Below are 17,527 nucleotides of genomic sequence, written 5' to 3'. Positions count from 1 at the left end.
AGAAGCCTAAACAGAGAACATACACCAAAGTCTTTGAGAATGTCCGAGAATGCAAAATTGACTTCTCAAGGTGGTTCTCGGAAGAATTTGTACAAACTGAGAAGCCATTCTGTGAGTGGATCTCAAAGAACGAATGGACCGAGCTATTTTTAATACGTTGTCCTACCTATCCTGACCTGGTTAGATAATTCTACCACAACTTGTGTGTAGCAAATGACAACCAAGACCTTTTGGCCACCAAGGTAAAAGACAAAACCATCTTTATAAATCCCACTTACCTTGCCAACCTTCTAAAGCTCAAGAATGAAGGATCCATTCTGAGAAAGTTTGGAGATCAGGATGATACTGGGTACTCCACAACCTTCTGTAAACCGACTGGCCATGCTGGCGAAATCTCAAGCACTTTAATGGGCTAGCACCAAAAGATGGCGCACTATCTGCTAACCAATTACATCTACCCTAAGATTAATTGCACCAGCTCAGCGACGAACTTCGAGCAGTGCTTCATATGGCACATGCTGACCTATAAGCCCATCAATATGCCAGTTTTCTTGATAGCTGGTTTCCAAAGGAGCACCGGCATGCTAAGGCTGGGTTCACTCATCACCAAGATCCTCATCGACCACCGAGTGGATCTAACCGACGAAACTGAGGCTCAAGGATCTGAGATTACTGCCGCTGCCCTCTTTGCCCTAAAATTTGATCAGCCGATCAAGAAAGGAAAAATTGCTGCTGACCCAAATGCTGAGGGGACTGTTATCCGAAAGGGCAAAAGAACTAAGGCCCCTGCTGCCAGAAAGAGGAAAGCTGTTCAAAGCACCTCTAAGCAAGCTGTTCCTGCTGCCAAGAGGATAAAGATCGTGTCCAAAGGAACGACTGCACACGCTGAGCACAAGTCAGCTGAGAAAAGACCTAGGCAAGCTGAGCCTGAGGCAGATGAAAAAGAAACTGTTGATGAAGAGCCCCTGAGTAAGAGGCAGAAGAACTCTTCGGAGTTAAGTCCAATCGATGTCATTCCTGCTGGCTTCTTCGTTCCTGAAGACTCTCACTATACTCAGAGTCAAGGCATTCCCGCTGAGCAACAGGAAGATGAAGTTGAATTGGATGACCACCTCATCGAACAGTTGGAAGAAGAACTAGATGAGGAAGATCAGGATGATGAAGAAGAAGAAGAAGGAGAAGACAATGGTCAGGATGACACTGATGAGACAGCATATGAAGAAGATGCTGAGCCAACTCACACTGAGTTGACTGCAGAAGAAGCCGCTGAGCAAACTGAATAGCAAGATGCTGATGATGGAGTAAACTCTCCATCTCATTCCATTCAACCTATTCATGCTGATCCCACTCCTCCAAGGACCCAGGGCAAGAGAAGAAGACTTATCAAAGCAACAACTGTGCTTGAGGTCATGGATGACTTGGCATAGAAAAGATCAACCACTGACCCATCTACTATTAAGCTGAAGTTCTTCAAGAAATCTTCTACTACTCAGCCAGAGCAAACTGAAAAGCAAGCCTCTGTTTCTCTTCCACAGGAACATGCCGACTTAGATACTTCTGTGAACCCAACCAACACCGAGCCAATCCTTCATGCAGATGCTGAACCTAGCCCTTTGCTGGCTAAGGAAATTCCTGCTCCAGTCAGCACTGAACCAATCCAACCTGCTGCTGTCCAATCACCTGCTGCTATCCAATCACCTCTCCATTCTACAGAACAAGTGCAGGGTGAAACACTAAGACCAGTAACTGACCCCACTGAAACTTCAAATGCTGACTTGAACCTTACACCTCTTACAACTGGTCAAACTAATGAAGGCTCCTTCAATTATCTATCTGCCACTGAGTCTGGTCGAAGGATCATCAACTCAGCTCAGGCTTTGCTCCAAGACCTTCATCAAAGTTCTGAACCTGCATCTGGGTCTTCCGACAATGAATCCACTCAGCTCCCACAAGTCACTCAACTTCTCAACGAGGTTCGAGGTCTCAAAGACTTGCTGAGTGTGATGATAAATATTCAAGCCCAACAACCAAAGCAGGAGTCTATAACAAAGCTGGCGGAACTCCAGCTGACTATGGTTCAACATATCAACTCCCTTCAGGGACAATTTCATGCCTTGTCAGCTGCGAACCCAGGGTATGCAACTTCTGCTGAGGTTCATCAATTATTTACCCAGCTTAAAACTGAGCAAGAGAAGACAAACCATCAGCTTTCCACCTACTCTCAATGCTCAGTAGAACAGATCGGCGAAGCTATTCGTCTTCTGAATCTCAACAAGGCAGAGATGGACACTGACCAGATGAAACAAAATGAGATTCTTCAGCATACACATCAAATCTTTACCCATGTCCGTCATTCCAACATTCAGCGTCAATATTATGACTCATCTTTGCTCAAGATGTTTCATCAAGCTTATGCTGCGCTGACTGATACACTTACATGGATGGGTAAATCACAAGCCTACGCACTGAGCATACTCAGCGCTGCTGAAATCGGTGTGCCTCAAGAGGTATTTGATGATGGTGTTGCTATCTTTGATGGCATAAATGAAAGCACCAGCAAGCTGAAGGACTTCTCAGCTAGTCTATCCTTAGCTGCCCAAAATAGCACCTTCAGGCCTCCTCCTCCTCCCGATGCTGCCAAAACGGGGGAGAAAGAACAAACAGCAAGAACTCAGCAAGAGGCTGCTGGAAGTAGTCCACATAAGGGAAAGGGAAAGCTGACACATAGGAAGAAATATCTTAGTTTTTGTTAAGATAGCTAGTTTTTTAGTATCCCTATCTATGTGTAATGTTGACTACTTGTTAATACTATACTTGCATCTTATCTCAACGTGTTTACAATCTTATGTGATGCCAAGTTATTATGTTTTATATAATGCATCTTAATGTATGCTGTGTGGATCAAATGCTGACACTGAATTGTATGATATAAAACATTGTCTTATAAAACCCACTGAACAACAAATACTCAGCGCTCTCTGATATGTTAAATCTTCCGCTTAAAACTGAGTTAATAGAATATGTTCCATGAGCTGACCTTTATTTGAAAACTGACCTAGGACTTACTTGATTAAACCTTAAAATGTTTAGAATAAAACTGAGTCAGTAGCTCAACCCTTACGGGGGAGTTCATTAAGTTATAAAGGGTCAACTATCATGGGTGAGCTCAAAACTGAGTTCTTCACTGAGTAGTTTTGCCAACATCAAAATGGGGGAGTTTGTTGAAACACATTTCCACATGATTTTGATTTGACAAAATTATTTAAGTATATGATTAAAATATTCTAAACACATTAAGTTTAAATGCTTTGATTTATTATACTAATGTGTTTGTTCAATGTTGAGTTAAATTGTTTATAAGACATAAAGACTAAAAGGCTAAAGGCCCAAAGGAAAGTCAAAAGCCCAAGTCAAACAGATCAAGACTCGGCCTACGAAAGCAAAACGCTGTCGTTATGAACAAAACGCAGCTCAGCATGAAGAAGGATCTGGAAGACTCTCTTCATCATCTTCGGAACGAAGCTGCTGAGTTGGACGACAAAGAGTACAAGACAGCAGCTGAGCAAGGAACAACTTTGAGACAAAGTATTTCCACTTTTGGTAAAGTTCAGAAGACACAGAAAGCTGTCTAGTAGACTTTGCCATTAACGGTGAAACATTCTGTCTGTCTGACCAAAAGCTGACCGAAGACAGAAGATGCAAGAATCTGATTGGCCAACGGTACTGAGCATGTACTGAGTGACAACGACATCAAGCCGTTTCCCTCCAACGGTTATTTCGAAATTTGAAATAATCGACACCTCAAGTGTCACTATAAATAGGCCCTTCAGTTGATTCATTCCATGCAGATCTTCAACAAGCCATTACGCTGACCAAATTTCTACTCGAAGAATCTGTGTGAAAAAACAAAGCAAATACTTACACCAATTTCCATACTACAGTGTAAAAGTCTAGAGTGATTATTCAATCATCTAAAGTGTCTTAGCAATTGTTGTTTAGGACAAATGCATTATCATTTCTAGAATTAGAAAGGAGAGGCTGAGTACTCGGTTATAGTACTCAGCGAGAGATAAGGAGTGAGTAGAGGTATAGAGGAAGGTACTCTTGTTATACTCAGTTCTTAAGTTGTAAAAGGTTTGATGCTCTACCATTAAAGAGCTCAGTAGAGAATTCGAAATCTCGGAACGTGTTCCGGGGACAGGACGTAGGCTTAGAGGCCGAACCTGGATAAATCTGCTGAGTAACATATTTCTAACCTTAAACTCCTTATTATATATATTGCTTACTTAAACAAAACTGACTAAGTAAAGAGGTCACGCTGAGTTGTGTGCATTGAGTATCTGAGTTCAGGAATAGACTCTAGTGTTATCTCCTGACTCAACGACAGAAGCTGACTTAGTCACAAGTTGACTAAGCTAGTGTCTTAAATTCACTCAGCGCGCTGTGTAAAACTTTTCTAAGAAAAAGAAGTCAGACTTAACGTACAAAGTTTTTAAATAGTTCCTATCCCCCCCCCCTTGGAACTAACTTGTTACGTTATAAGGGACCAACAATGCGTGTGTAAAAAAAATATTTTTACTAAATCGAACTTGTTCAAAAAAAAATCGTATATATACGCGTTATAATCTGAATGGTCAAGAACCAATTTTTAAGTACCAATGTAAATTTCTCAAAATTAAACTACATTGTGTTTAAGATTCTTAACATATAAAAAAAAATTGTGTCTAATAGAAAAAATCGGATTTAGGAAAGCCTAATAGACCAAAAAAAATTAGAAATTTAGATTTAAAAATGGTCTAACAGGCCAAAAAAATATAGAAAAAACAAATTAGAAGGAATGCCTAATAGGCAAAAAAAAAAAAATAGAATTTTGGATTTGGTGTCTCACAGTCATAAAAAATAGAATTTTGCATTTAGAGATGGCCTAAAAGGACCTGCGATAATTTTGGAGTGCTAATTCAGTGCTCCTATCAAAATTTATTGGAGGCATGCGTTGGAACCACCATAGCCTCAAATTTTGTGGAGCCAGAAGGCGAAAACTACTCGTGGTTATGGTGGTTCCGGCGACCGGGGGGTCTGGACCTCTCAGACCCTTTCCTGTATCCGTCCTTAACCAGGAAGATCCAACAGGAGGTTCGGACTCTTTATGACAAGTTTATAAACAAAGTTATCAACATTCATACTCTTATCCTGAATCAATTTAGCTCTCTTAAAGTACCTTGCTTGAAAAATCAACTCTTTTTTGTTTTTTTTTGATAAGAACTTGAAAAATCAACTTTAATCATAATGGATTGATTTCCGTCTATTTGGTAGGAGGCCAAGCCTCGACAGTCCCTGCTTCCTCTACCAATGACGGGTTATCTCCTTTTAACATGGAAATTCTGTCATAAATGCAGAAACATGTTTTTTCTTTATATTTTCTTGTTTATTTTTATTTCTTTAATTCTAACTTAATTCTTTCAGGTACCATAGTGAAGACCTACGATGATTCAAGACCCGAATACGTCAAGATGTAATTATAATAATTTAAGGGTAATTAATTTATTATTCTCTATATTTTGATCAAACATACTGTTTAGTTCCTGTATTTTGAAAAATACACAGTAAGGTCCTTAATATTTTTCTTAGTGAACTGTTTAGTTATTCTGTCTGTTTGTTAGATTTTTTACCGTTTATGAATTCGGAAATGACTAAATTACCCTTTACTATTTATTGCGTTCACAAAAAAATGAAGAAATGAATCACTCATGCTCACTCTTTCTGTTTGAATTGAAGATAGAAATCGACTCCAATCTCTCTCGTTTACTCTTCCTGTTAGAATTGAAGGTGGAAATCCTCTTACTCTCAATGGTGAGTTTAATTTCCTCCATATTCTCAACTCATGTTTACTGTCAACTGCTTCAGTCATTACGAAAGATGTTTCTGTTAATCTAAATTGACTAACAGAATCTTCATAAGAGTCTAAGGGAAAGGACTAAACAATTCACTGAGAAAAACGTTAGGGACTAAACAGTTCATCGAGAAAAATGTTAAAGACCTTACCGTGTGTTTTTGAAAATACAGGGACTAAACAGTGTGTTTTGTCAAAATACAGTGACTAATAAATTTATTACCCATAATTTAATTATTTATTTTGAGAATTTTACAATTTAATTTTCCTTGTAACCGTTTATCTTATGCCACATATCCTTTGAACTGAAAACGTTAACATTCTAAGGTTCGGTAAAAACTAATTGATAATTAACATCTAACTTGACATAAAATGACATGAACAATCACATATCATAAAATTTAGAAGGAAACTTAAGTTCATAGTGGTTAAGTAGGAGGCTGGAGTGTTTCTACCGAACGTTTTGATGTCTCCTCATGAGGGAGCATCAACCTTTTCCAGGTATGTGTACCTAATTTTCCGAACCTTTTGCACTTTCCACAAGGACTTTCTTGATTGAGTTCTTATATTAAGCATTAGTCTTCCATGTCGTTTGGAGGACCTCAATTCACATTTGAACCAAACCTTTTGCGCTTTCCGCAAAGACTTTCTTGATTGAGTTCTTATATTAAGCATTGGCCTTCCATATCATTTGGAGGATTCATTTGAATACGTGTATTGAGATATCACTTAATAAATAAAACAATAGGATCTCTTATAATATATATGAATTTATATTACACGTAACAAAATATGTTTAAAATATGTACAGAAGGTACTCATTTGACATGAAAAATAATTTCCTGCAAATTGACCGATTATAGCACAGCACATTACAACTTTAATTTGCCCATATCGGGCATAAAATGATATTGAAGCATGCGAGTTCATCTGCCAATCAAAGTATCATTTTGGCTTGAAGTTTAGAGGCCTAATTTCAGTTTTAGGTCCAAAAAAACCCTCTTCCATTTTCAAAAATTTGTCTAAAGACGTTAATAAGCTTATAGTATACGAAAGTGATCCTCAATGAAACCAATACCACATTCTTTTTCGTTTACCGCTAATATATGTTCATGTCTCAGAGCAACAAAATTGAAAAAAAAAAAAATCTGTAAGCAAAAACAAAAATACATAAATCACTACCGGTAGTGACAGCTCAAAAACTCTCCATCCATGGCTTTACCACATGCAATAGTCTACGGTAAAGGTAATCATGGAATAATTTAAGTTGGTAAAAGCCAGACGGTAAAACTACAGAAAGACCATGCTATCTTGGTGCCTACAGCTTGAATGATTCTTATCCTGGAAGGAAAAGAATGAAATGTAAATTAAATAAAGGTATTAATTTCTATCCTGATGTGCATATCTGCCACCTGAACACGACCGCATTCAACAATCTAAACTGCAGTTTTCTTGCTTCTGAAGTTCTCCTTCAACATAGCAAATTTTTTCTTGCATTGATTCACAGTCTTCCCTGGAACAGCAGCTGCAACTCTCTCCCAACGTTGGTTAGTTTCCTTGGGGAAGGTTTTTAGAGCCTGAACTAGAGCTCTTTCTTGCACAGCGGACCATGCATCTTGGTCTGGGCTCGAAGACATCCCATTATCTGTAGCCGTTTCATCCTGGTTCTTATTACTTGCAGAACTACTCGGAGATTCCTCTGAATTATCCATCTTCACAACATTGATTTCAGGCTCTTGTTTAGTTGGTACACCTACCAATTCCTCCCTGGTTGATAATGGAGATGCAATGGATGGAGCAGGCTTCCTCTTCTCAAGAAAAGAGTCAAAAGCTTTTGCAGAGTCAGGCTTCTGAAGTAGGACAGTTTTAGTTGCCTTGAGAATTTCATCAACAGATCTTCCTGTACCAATATACTCTGAAATAACCTCCCACCTCCGAGATGTCCCTTTAGGATATTTCTGTATTCCTTTTCTCAGGAGCTCAATTTCTTCCCTGCCCCATGGCTTCTCCTTCTTCACAGAGCTGCTTAATGGGATACTTCCATTAAGTTCTTTAGAACCATTCTGCTGTAAATTCTTCTTCTCACTTACTTTATTGCTGTCAGGATCATGACTGTGTCCACTTGCATCTCTGAGCACTTTTGCTTGATCTAGCACTTCTTTTCCTTCCATCTTATCACATATATTCCTCAGTTGCTCAATGTCCAGTGACAAACAAAGATTTTCTACATCATCAGCACAAAGATCCAGCAAAGACTTGGACAAACTAGGTGCTGAAAGATTTCGAAGACGAGTCCTCTCTTTGCGCAATAGTTTCTTTTCTTTCTCCTTCAATTTCTTCTGCTGTGAAGCAATTTCAGCTGCGCGTTTGTCCTCCTCCTCTTTGCGCCGTTTTTCCTCTTCAACAGCCCTTACAGCTTCTTCCTCCTGCAACTTCTTTGCCAATATTTTAGCTTCCTTCTTTCTCTGCTTTTCAGCTTTTTCCTCTTCCTTTCTCCGCAATATTCTTGGATCTTTTCTGTAGGCATTGTCAACAAGTGTGCGTATACGGGCATATTCCTCTTTCCTAGCCTTTTCTGAGAGTTTTGTATTCTGCCTTTCCATCCACCTTTTATGTTCACGAGACTCAGCTTGCTCAACATCAAACTCATCAGCATGTGGGAACTCCCTCCAGCTCTTAAAGGTGTACCAAAAATCATAAAAGCTTTCAACATCTTTCAAAGAAGTATTGTCATCACCTAGAGTTGGGATTGGCTGAGTTGTGGACCACCGTCCATTTCTCATAAAAGCAGGGCCAAACACCTTGAAGAAGTCCTGTGGTGCACAATCAGTGGGAATTTCATCATCAAACTCATCTGTTGAGTCATATATTCTTCTCTTTAGTGGATCAATCAAAACTTCATATGATTCTTGGATGGATTTGAAGTGGCTCTCTATTTCATCCTTTTTTGCTTGTTTTGCAGCCTCAGTTTCCTCAGCAAGAAGAATAGCAGCCTGTTTGTCAGGATGATATTTCAAAGCAACCTCACGGTAAGCCTTCCTTATCTGTTCTTCTGTGGCAAGATATCGTAAATGACCTAAACCTAACAAGGCATAGTGATCTTGTTGCTGGTCTCCACTTCCAGATTTCTTTTTACCTTTGGTACTGTAAGAATCCGATGATGGCATATATGACTGCTCCTTTTGATTAGAAACTTTCTTATCTTCAATGCATTCATCTTCCTCCTCCTCACAGCCAAGCAGTTTCAGAGCAACAGAATGAAATGCATGCCCGGCAGGTTCAAATTTTGAAGCCTTAATTGGGAGGGAATTTGAGAAAACAAGGACTGGCTCTCCATCCACAAGCTCTTGAGAGTAGGAAATAAGCCGTAATTTAGAGTTGATGGCCATAATTTTTGCAGTGGGTCTTAAAGATTTTGCCAATATCAATCTCCAAGAACAGCTTCAAACCAGTATGCTATCCTGCAATATAGGACAAATTAAAAACCAAGCTGCAGAAACAAGCATACCTTCACCATGAGAATACATGCACAAGTAATTACAGCTAAATATTATTCACTATAGATCAATCTCTAAAGTTAAGCAACCAAATATATTATTTTGGTGATCTAATAAATGTGAGCAAGGTGGTAAGATGAGGGGAACATTGCTGGCAACCAGAAGCTATCCAGTTGAAAAGAATATGAGAAGCATCAGTTGTTGAAATATAAAATGGGATTTTTTCATTTTCATGCATTTCCACATGAAATACGATTCCATGACTAATTTACAATAACAATTTAAAATAGGACTCTAAAAAAAGCATCTTAAGTATTGATTATTGCAGTTCGAAAGGTGATATAAAATACAAGAAATGGAGCTCAATGGAAGAAATTTCCATAGTGCAGCAGTTCCAACACTCCCAAAAATTCAACATGACTTGAAGTTCTGGACTAGTTTTCAGCATAATTAGAATAAAAAGGTCTGGAAGCGCTTAACTAACATAAAAAAAGATTCAAGGAGCACAAGAATTTGAATTCTGAAGCTGGAAATTCTTGTGCGACTAAAATAGGAGCAGTTGCCCCGAAGAGTGAATGAAACCCCTTGTGCATTATTTCTTGATGGTTGAATGTAACCAAGAGTTGAAAATCCAGCGATCAGTAAACCATAAACCTAAAAATCATTCATCCCCCCCCCCTTCAAGTTTTGTAAGAGCATCATCACATGACAATCAGTATTTCCAAACTAAAGAGTTTTCTTACTCGTGAGAACATAACAAAAGCAGGGAAAAGGGCAATTAAACTGAAAATCCAAAACAATAAAGAAATAAATATTTATTTAAAAAAGAATACTACCCTCATGAAGCAAGAAAAAGACCAAATATTAAACAAAAAAAAAAACGCACCTTTTAAAACCGACGGTGACTTTTGGTGTTAAATTTCAGGTTTGGCTTCCTCAATTAGAGTCGTGTCCGCCAAGTAGTTCTTGGCAATGCGTACGGCTGCGCAATGATTGAATTAGATCGTTTTTAAGCAAACAAGCCCCGATGCAAAATCAAATGACCGGTTGGTTCAACTATAACCGATGGAATTCAAAATGGGAGAATTCCCATCTAAAGGTGAAACAATATGCCTATATCACAAACCCAATAAGAAGAAAATACTGCTCTAAACAGACTCATAACCATTACCATAAGCAATAAAGACAATCGTTAGGTTTATCAGGAATGATCCGAGAAAGATGAGTGAAATGAAACCTGATGAGATAGAAAACGACGGTGACGGCGCCAATTTTTCTTTCTACGCTCAATATTGAGCGCTGGAGTTGGTGGTTGAGAAGGTATCGATTTAAGGGAGTGAAGCTGCTGTTAGGGTTTTAAATTCGCGCAAAAGGGACTAACATGAGGGTTTTATATACATTTCCTCCAAACGACATTCTGTTTTGCGTTTTCGTATTTAAAGATTACCCTTGCTCTTCCAGTTTATTACGAAAATGTACCGTAACCATTAAAAGCCTGAATTCGCCTTCTCTGAAGAAATTATAGAGAGACGCTATGAGGGGATTTGGGAGTTTGATATCGCGAGCTCTATTTCGCCAACGGAGATTTGAGTCTCATGTAGAATTCAGTACAACTTTCTCTATTTCGTCTCGCCGTGCTATATACACTTCTTCTGCGAAATCGACGGCGTCTCTTTTGGATAACCGAAGCAATAGCTCTGTCTCTAATTTCAGATCATCGGTGTCTTCTTTGCTCCCTCAGCAATGGACTCATTGCTTAGGTATGTTTCTTACTATAGTTTTTACTTTTTATATTTTTCCTTACGGTTGCGTTAGGTTTCTGAGAAAAGAAACGCCTTTGATAATTGGATTTACTTCATTTTGTGTATAGTAAGTAATTTACTTGTTACAAAATTCTGTGAAATGACAAGTTCCAAATCCTGCAACCTAAAGTTGTGATGCTTGTTTGCTTTTTCTAAAATATTAAATGCAAGTGACAATTGATAAACTCGGTTGTATTTTGTCTGTGGTTTGCATAGGGCAGAGGAGGACTATGTTTATTCAAACTCAATCAACACCAAATCCATCATCGCTGATGTTTTATCCTGGGAAGTCGGTGATGGAAGTTGGCAGTGCAGATTTTCCTAATGCCCGTTCGGCCTTGAATTCTCCATTGGCAAAAGCCCTTTATGGGATTGATGGTAGGTTCTCGTAGAATAGATGTATGATATAAATTATCATGATTTTCGTTTATGAATCTTCCAGCATTATGCTTAAAATGTGTCCTTGTATTATTTTATGAATGGAAAATAATCTAGCTTTGCACTCATAAATTTCTTAGGTCATTACATTAGCTTTATTTTCTGCACTTTGTTCTCCGCATTGAAACATTTAAGCTCTAATAAGAACATTCAGACTGGCTGGCCTTACTGCCCTTAGGTTCTTGCATGGTATGCTCTTGGCCTAATCATCAAATCTTGACAGCATTGCAATTTAAACAAACTTGCTATTGCTGCTTAATACATGAAGTTTTAGCTTTCTAACTCAGTTGGGGAAGAGCCTTCCTCCAGTAACAACATGTATTGCTTTTAAACGGTGCATGAAAATGTTTGCAGTGCCAATAACCCGTCTACTTGAATTGATGTTGACATGCTGTACCTGATAACTTTTTAGTTGTCTTGTTCATTTGTGTATGGAACACTTCCAATATTATCCCTTTGAAGAAGATTTAAACAGTTTGAACAACGGCTTAAATATAATTACACCTCTAAACTTGTCACTTTTTTCCGATTGGCATCCTGAACTTATACTTGGACTATCACACACCTAAACTTGGACCTCCAGCACCCTTATTTGCTGATTTGGTAGACTTTAAAGTGGACATGGCACCATTAAGTCAAACTTCTACCTTAACACATTTCATGCCATGTTAGCAAATAAGGATGCCAAAGGTCCAAAATTGACAAGTTTAGGTGTGTGCTAGGTCCAAGTGTAAGTTCAAGTGTCAAACGGCAAAACTTGACAAGTTTAGGTGCGTAATTAGTTATTAAGTCAACAACCCCTACATATGAAAAGAGAAGAAAGATAATAGAACAACCTGAAGGATGGGAAATCAAAGGTGCACTGAAAAAATGCTCAAAACGTGTCATACATGACCTAAAACTCCACAAAGTGTTCAACAACCTCTTACTGCACCACTGTCGTCTGCCAGCCACCATCGTCAATAAAAACTTCAGTTAGCTGATTAACCTATTTAGTTTTCTTCAAACATGAAGATTTCCTTAAATAATGTTAGTATATACGGTATTTGATAAGGTTTTGGATCCTTACAGGATTAGTTCAGATAATGAAGTAACAGTAATGCTTAACCATTTTTTTCTTTTCTGCAGGAATCTCTAGAGTTTTCTTTGGATCTGATTTTGTTACTGTGACAAAGTCAGATGATGCTTCCTGGGATTTCCTAAAGCCTGAAATATTTGCAGCTATTATGGACTTCTATTCTTCTGGTCAGCCTTTATTTCTAGACTCCCAAACTGCAGCAGCAAAGGACACAGCTATTAATGAGGTACTTAATTATTGGTTGAAGCTTCCTTATACTCAAATTGGTTAGATTGAAGTTTTGCTGTTTAAAATTCTTGAAACTTCTAGTTTTACACAATTATAGTACTTTAACTTTACCATTTCCATGTACTTAATTAGATTAAAAATTGTCATTGGCATCAATGCAAGTGTTATACTGGTCCTACTACCCTCAGTGTCAGTATTAAAACTTCCCTATTAAAACTAATTAACAAAAAGTGGACTCTGAATCAAGACTTGATTTTTGAAGCAATCCAATGTGGGGAAATCAAGAAGCGGAGGTGACTATATGAGATGCATGACCTTGCCTTTCTAGCATCTAGAACAGCATTTAGACTTGCATGAACCCCTTTGTTAGACTTTTTTTGCAAATAGATAGAACCTTATATCGGTACTTTAATTTTCTCTAGAACTTCTCTACCCTAACATAAGGATTTTTTTGGCACATTATTTTGTAATATTTAAGCTGTGTAATGTTGGAAAATCTAGACGCTTAGATATTGGAATCATCAATTCCAGAAAAATGGGTGTTCTGTGTTTAAATAAATTTTATCAGATTAGGTTGTCCTCAAGAGCTCGCATTCCATGCTATATTCTGCAGAGCAGTATTTTATGCCCTATATGCTGAATGCTTGTCTCTTAGTTATTATCCATACTGCACCTCTAATGATGATATGAAGTACCGGTTTTTTTTTTATGGGAAAACTATAATGCTACCCTATTTGTGAAGTATATCACTGTGCAAGCTTTAAAACAGAAAACTGATAGTTTCAACTAGAACTGTGGAGGATTTAGTTGATTATTTTAATTATCTTTAACAATTCATTCATGTATAAGTTTCCCAATGTAGAAATCATAATGCTTTCTGATGCAGGATGACTCGGAAACAGTTGCAATGATTAAAGAACTTCTGGAGACTCGTATTCGACCAGCTGTGCAAGATGATGGTGGAGATATTGAATATCGGGGTTTTGATCCGTAGGTTTACTTCGGTTAAATTAGTAATTTGGCACTGAATAAGTAATCTGTTTTTTTCTTACCTTTTATCGGAACCTTTTTTGTGTCTTCTTTTTCTAGAGAAACTGGAATAGTCAAATTGAAAATGCAAGGAGCATGTAGTGGATGTCCAAGCTCATCAGTCACTCTGAAATCTGGAATCGAAAACATGCTGATGCATTATGTGTCGGAGGTAAGTAATGAAATCATGATTTTAAGTTTCTAGTATGTGTATGGCAACATTAGAATCCTGACATGTTCTACTTCTAGTCTTTCACATTTAGTTTGAAAAATTGCAAATGGCAATATGCTATCAAGTCATGCAACAATATCTTTCATTCAAGGGCAGAGGCTGCTTGTTTTAGTGATGTGTATCTGCTTATTGTGTAGTCTAATTTTATGGTTCTGGAGATATGTATCTTAAGTCGCTTTACAGTTTAGTTGGCTGGGATAGTGGACCCTACTTCTCCTGTTCAGGGCACTGGAAAAGAGGGGAATCTACAATATGGATGTATTAGTTGATGCACATTCACTGCAGCGAAGTTGATGGTTGCATCAGATATGTTTGTGTATGTGCTTTGTTAAAGTGTGCAATATAAAGTGAAATTGAATGAGGCCGTTGTAAATGAATTTCTGGGAAGTGAGAGCCTAATTGAATTGATGTCATGGCGATATTGATTTGAATAAAAGACAAATCTAAGGAATTGAAGAATGCTAGTCCTTCAGAATTTGCAGTACTGTGCGGACTTTTGGACTCGAACACTAAAAGCCCAATGATGGGGATTAGCATGTAGTTGGTGAAATTAGCTATGAACTTGTAATTGACAAGTACATGAAGACCAGAAGAGAGGTGTGAGCAAGTATTCAGAAGAGGCTTTGATAACTGATTTTATTTCTTATTAAACTGAGGATAGGTAAACAGAGGACCAGAATGGCAGGATATGGGCCAATTCTAGTTATATATTACTCCTTTCTTGGGAAAATGGTTTGTCAAGTATGACGAAGTTTTTATTCCGCAATCTGAAGGTCCTGGCAAAAAAGTGAAATGATTTTACAAAAATTCAGAAAACTGATTGTGGAAGAGCGATGTGTACCACTAAGACTCGGAGAAATGCAGATTGTGCATTTAGGTACTCCTGTATGCATGTATTTTTGGGTGGCTGAACTGAACTCTTGACACTTGATTGCCAAAATTGCTTGATAAATTATTCTGTGACCCGTGTGGGCACTGATGGGTACACATGTTTGTAGGATTCAACTCTTCCATTTCTTTTCTGTTTCTGTTTCTGAAAATCATCTGCATATGTAGGTGAAAGGAGTAGAGCAAGAATTTGATGCTGAGGAGGAGGAAGCAGGATTAGCTAGCCAAATGGAGTAGTAGTTTCAGAGAGTTTGCCCTTCCTTTTCATATTTTATCAGGGAGCTTCTTCAGATGCATGATGAAGTCAAAGATTTGTCTTACAATAAAGAGTTTCTGGGTTAGAGTCAGCGTTGTTATTCCTAAATTATGTTAGTCCTTTGCATTAGTCGAATTCTAGTGTTTGTATGACCATTGTATAATATAAGTTGAAGAAAGATGCTTTCTTTTGGCTAGAAACTCCAGCTACAGTTTTCCTTTTTCAATTTGTGACATCCACCTCGTTGGGTAACCAGTGTGCTGGATCCATAGTTCCGCAGCTATAATATGTTGTAATTTGCATATAGGTTAGAATTTGTACCTTTGCATGAGAAAATATCATATTATACATTACTAGAGGGATCTATGTTTCGTGTGTCAAATTTGTTTTAGGAGGTTAATATTATAATTTGTATGTAGTGCTAAATTAATACTTATATTTATTATGCTTTTCAAAAAAAAAAAAAATACTATATTTATTATGCAGAAGTAATTATAGAATTAAGGTAAATTTGATAATTATAATGTAATATATAAAACACAAATTTGTTTTGTATAACCTCTATTTTGTTTCTTTAAATGGGGAGAATACTCATGTAATTACGGTATATACAGTAAAACCTCTATATATAAATACTCTTTATAGTAATAACCTCTATTTTGTTATAAAAAAATCCGGTCTCAACTTAGTAATAAACTCTATTTAGTAATAACCTTTTAATTGTTATACAAAGTCAACTGCTAAACACCACCTCCAAATTACTTATCACCGCCTCTTTTAGACTTTTTTGCCCATCTCATAATTTTGATCAGAAAATAATTCATGCGTGACAATCCGAACCCTGAAAATGGATGATTACGAGTCGGAAACATTAAGATTTACGTCACAAAAAAATAGGAGAATTTTCATTTTTCCTCACAAAAAAATTGAATGATTTAGTATTTTTCGTCACTAAAATTTTTACGATTTTGCATATTTCAAAATTTGGCCTAAACGGATGCGGCATACCACCCGACCCATGGTGGGAACGGATGCGGCGTACATTCCCGCCATGGGTCAGGCGGCATGCCGCATCCGTTTAGGCTAAATTTTGAATTTTCTCTCAAAAAAAAATTCTCAATTTTGAAAATAATTTTATACCAAGGGCAAAATTGTCCAATAGGGGCGGTGATAAGTAGATAAATTCATAAACAGTATACTTGAATTAGACCTGAACAATAGTCTAGAAATTTCTCTTCTCTTAGGAAAATTAATCTTATTATTAGAATATTTCCAACATCTCCTTAATATAGGAACTAATGATCTAAACAGGCATATACTATTAACAAGAAAAATAGAACTGATTAAATGCCTAATTAATTTCACAATCATGATTTTTCAGGCTTACACACACTAGATAATGGATATACCACTTGAAGGTCTTATGATTATTGCTGAAAACCCATTAGTTTATAATCAGGATATTAATCAACATATTATAAGTTGTAGAAGAGTTACAAATTATGGAATTAAAAGATATACAATTAGAATTAGCACAAGGTGCTTTAGACACTAAGCGTATTGAAAAGATAAAACTATAAAAAAAAGAATTTTCGACTTAGAAGATGAAGTAAAAAGATTAGAAGAAAAACGTAGAGAGCAAGAAGAGACAATAGAAATTCAAAAACAAATAATCATTGAAAGTTACAGACATATTCAAGCTTTAATCAATGGAAGAGAATAAAGAAATAACAGAACAAACTCATATAGAAAATACTAATATCTACTATCAAATGGATACTTATGAAGGTGGTATAACTCAAACTTTAAGTTTTAAACCAGATATTTATCAGAAAATACCAGATGAAGCTGAAGAGCTATCTGTAAATAAGATATTTAAAACTAAATGGTTTGATAGAAATAAAAATATACGATATATTGTTCAGAAGCATGAGATAGATACAACTACTATACATGGTAGAGCAAGGATAAATTTAATAACAAATGACGTAATAAAAAGAGAATTATCAAAATTATCACATAAAGAATCGAAGAAATATAGGAATATTTACTTTGGAGGAATAGAATTCACTATAAAAGCATATTTTTAGAAAAATATCGATACACCTATTCAAATATATGTCTTAGATGATAGAATATTAGATAATATACAAGATGCCTTAATATCAATAGTAAGAGGAAATTTAATT

The 17,527-nt window shown here is 36.9% G+C and overlaps 2 protein-coding genes across 3 annotated transcripts; one reads left to right on the top strand and one right to left on the bottom strand.

Moving 5' to 3' along the window:
* Positions 1-6,956: 6,956 nt before the first annotated feature.
* On the bottom strand, positions 6,957-10,766 carry LOC136233972 (uncharacterized). 2 transcript variants are annotated; one of them, XM_066023711.1, is made up of 3 exons: positions 10,625-10,766; positions 10,274-10,369; positions 6,957-9,351 (listed from the first exon to the last, which is right to left on the bottom strand). In XM_066023711.1, exon 3 carries the CDS (start codon positions 9,277-9,279, stop codon positions 7,327-7,329), a length of 1,953 nt encoding a protein of 650 aa, XP_065879783.1. In that variant the 5' UTR covers positions 9,280-9,351; positions 10,274-10,369; positions 10,625-10,766; the 3' UTR covers positions 6,957-7,326. The 2 variants fall into 2 exon arrangements, with proteins under 2 accessions (XP_065879783.1, XP_065879784.1); XM_066023712.1 differs by having other exon boundaries at positions 10,559-10,751.
* A 132-nt stretch (positions 10,767-10,898) lies between these two features.
* LOC136233973 (nifU-like protein 4, mitochondrial) lies at positions 10,899-15,720 on the top strand. The gene is made up of 6 exons (XM_066023713.1): positions 10,899-11,147; positions 11,406-11,567; positions 12,756-12,931; positions 13,820-13,923; positions 14,023-14,134; positions 15,251-15,720. Exons 1-6 carry the CDS (start codon positions 10,922-10,924, stop codon positions 15,317-15,319), a joined length of 849 nt encoding a protein of 282 aa, XP_065879785.1. The 5' UTR covers positions 10,899-10,921; the 3' UTR covers positions 15,320-15,720.
* The last annotated feature ends 1,807 nt before the right edge of the window (positions 15,721-17,527 follow it).

The sequence above is a fragment of the Euphorbia lathyris genome, chromosome 6, assembly GCF_963576675.1.
Source record: "Euphorbia lathyris chromosome 6, ddEupLath1.1, whole genome shotgun sequence".
Lineage (NCBI taxonomy): Eukaryota > Viridiplantae > Streptophyta > Magnoliopsida > Malpighiales > Euphorbiaceae > Euphorbia > Euphorbia lathyris.
Note: the sequence above shows the minus strand (reverse complement) of the source record. Positions and strands in the feature narration are given on the sequence as shown.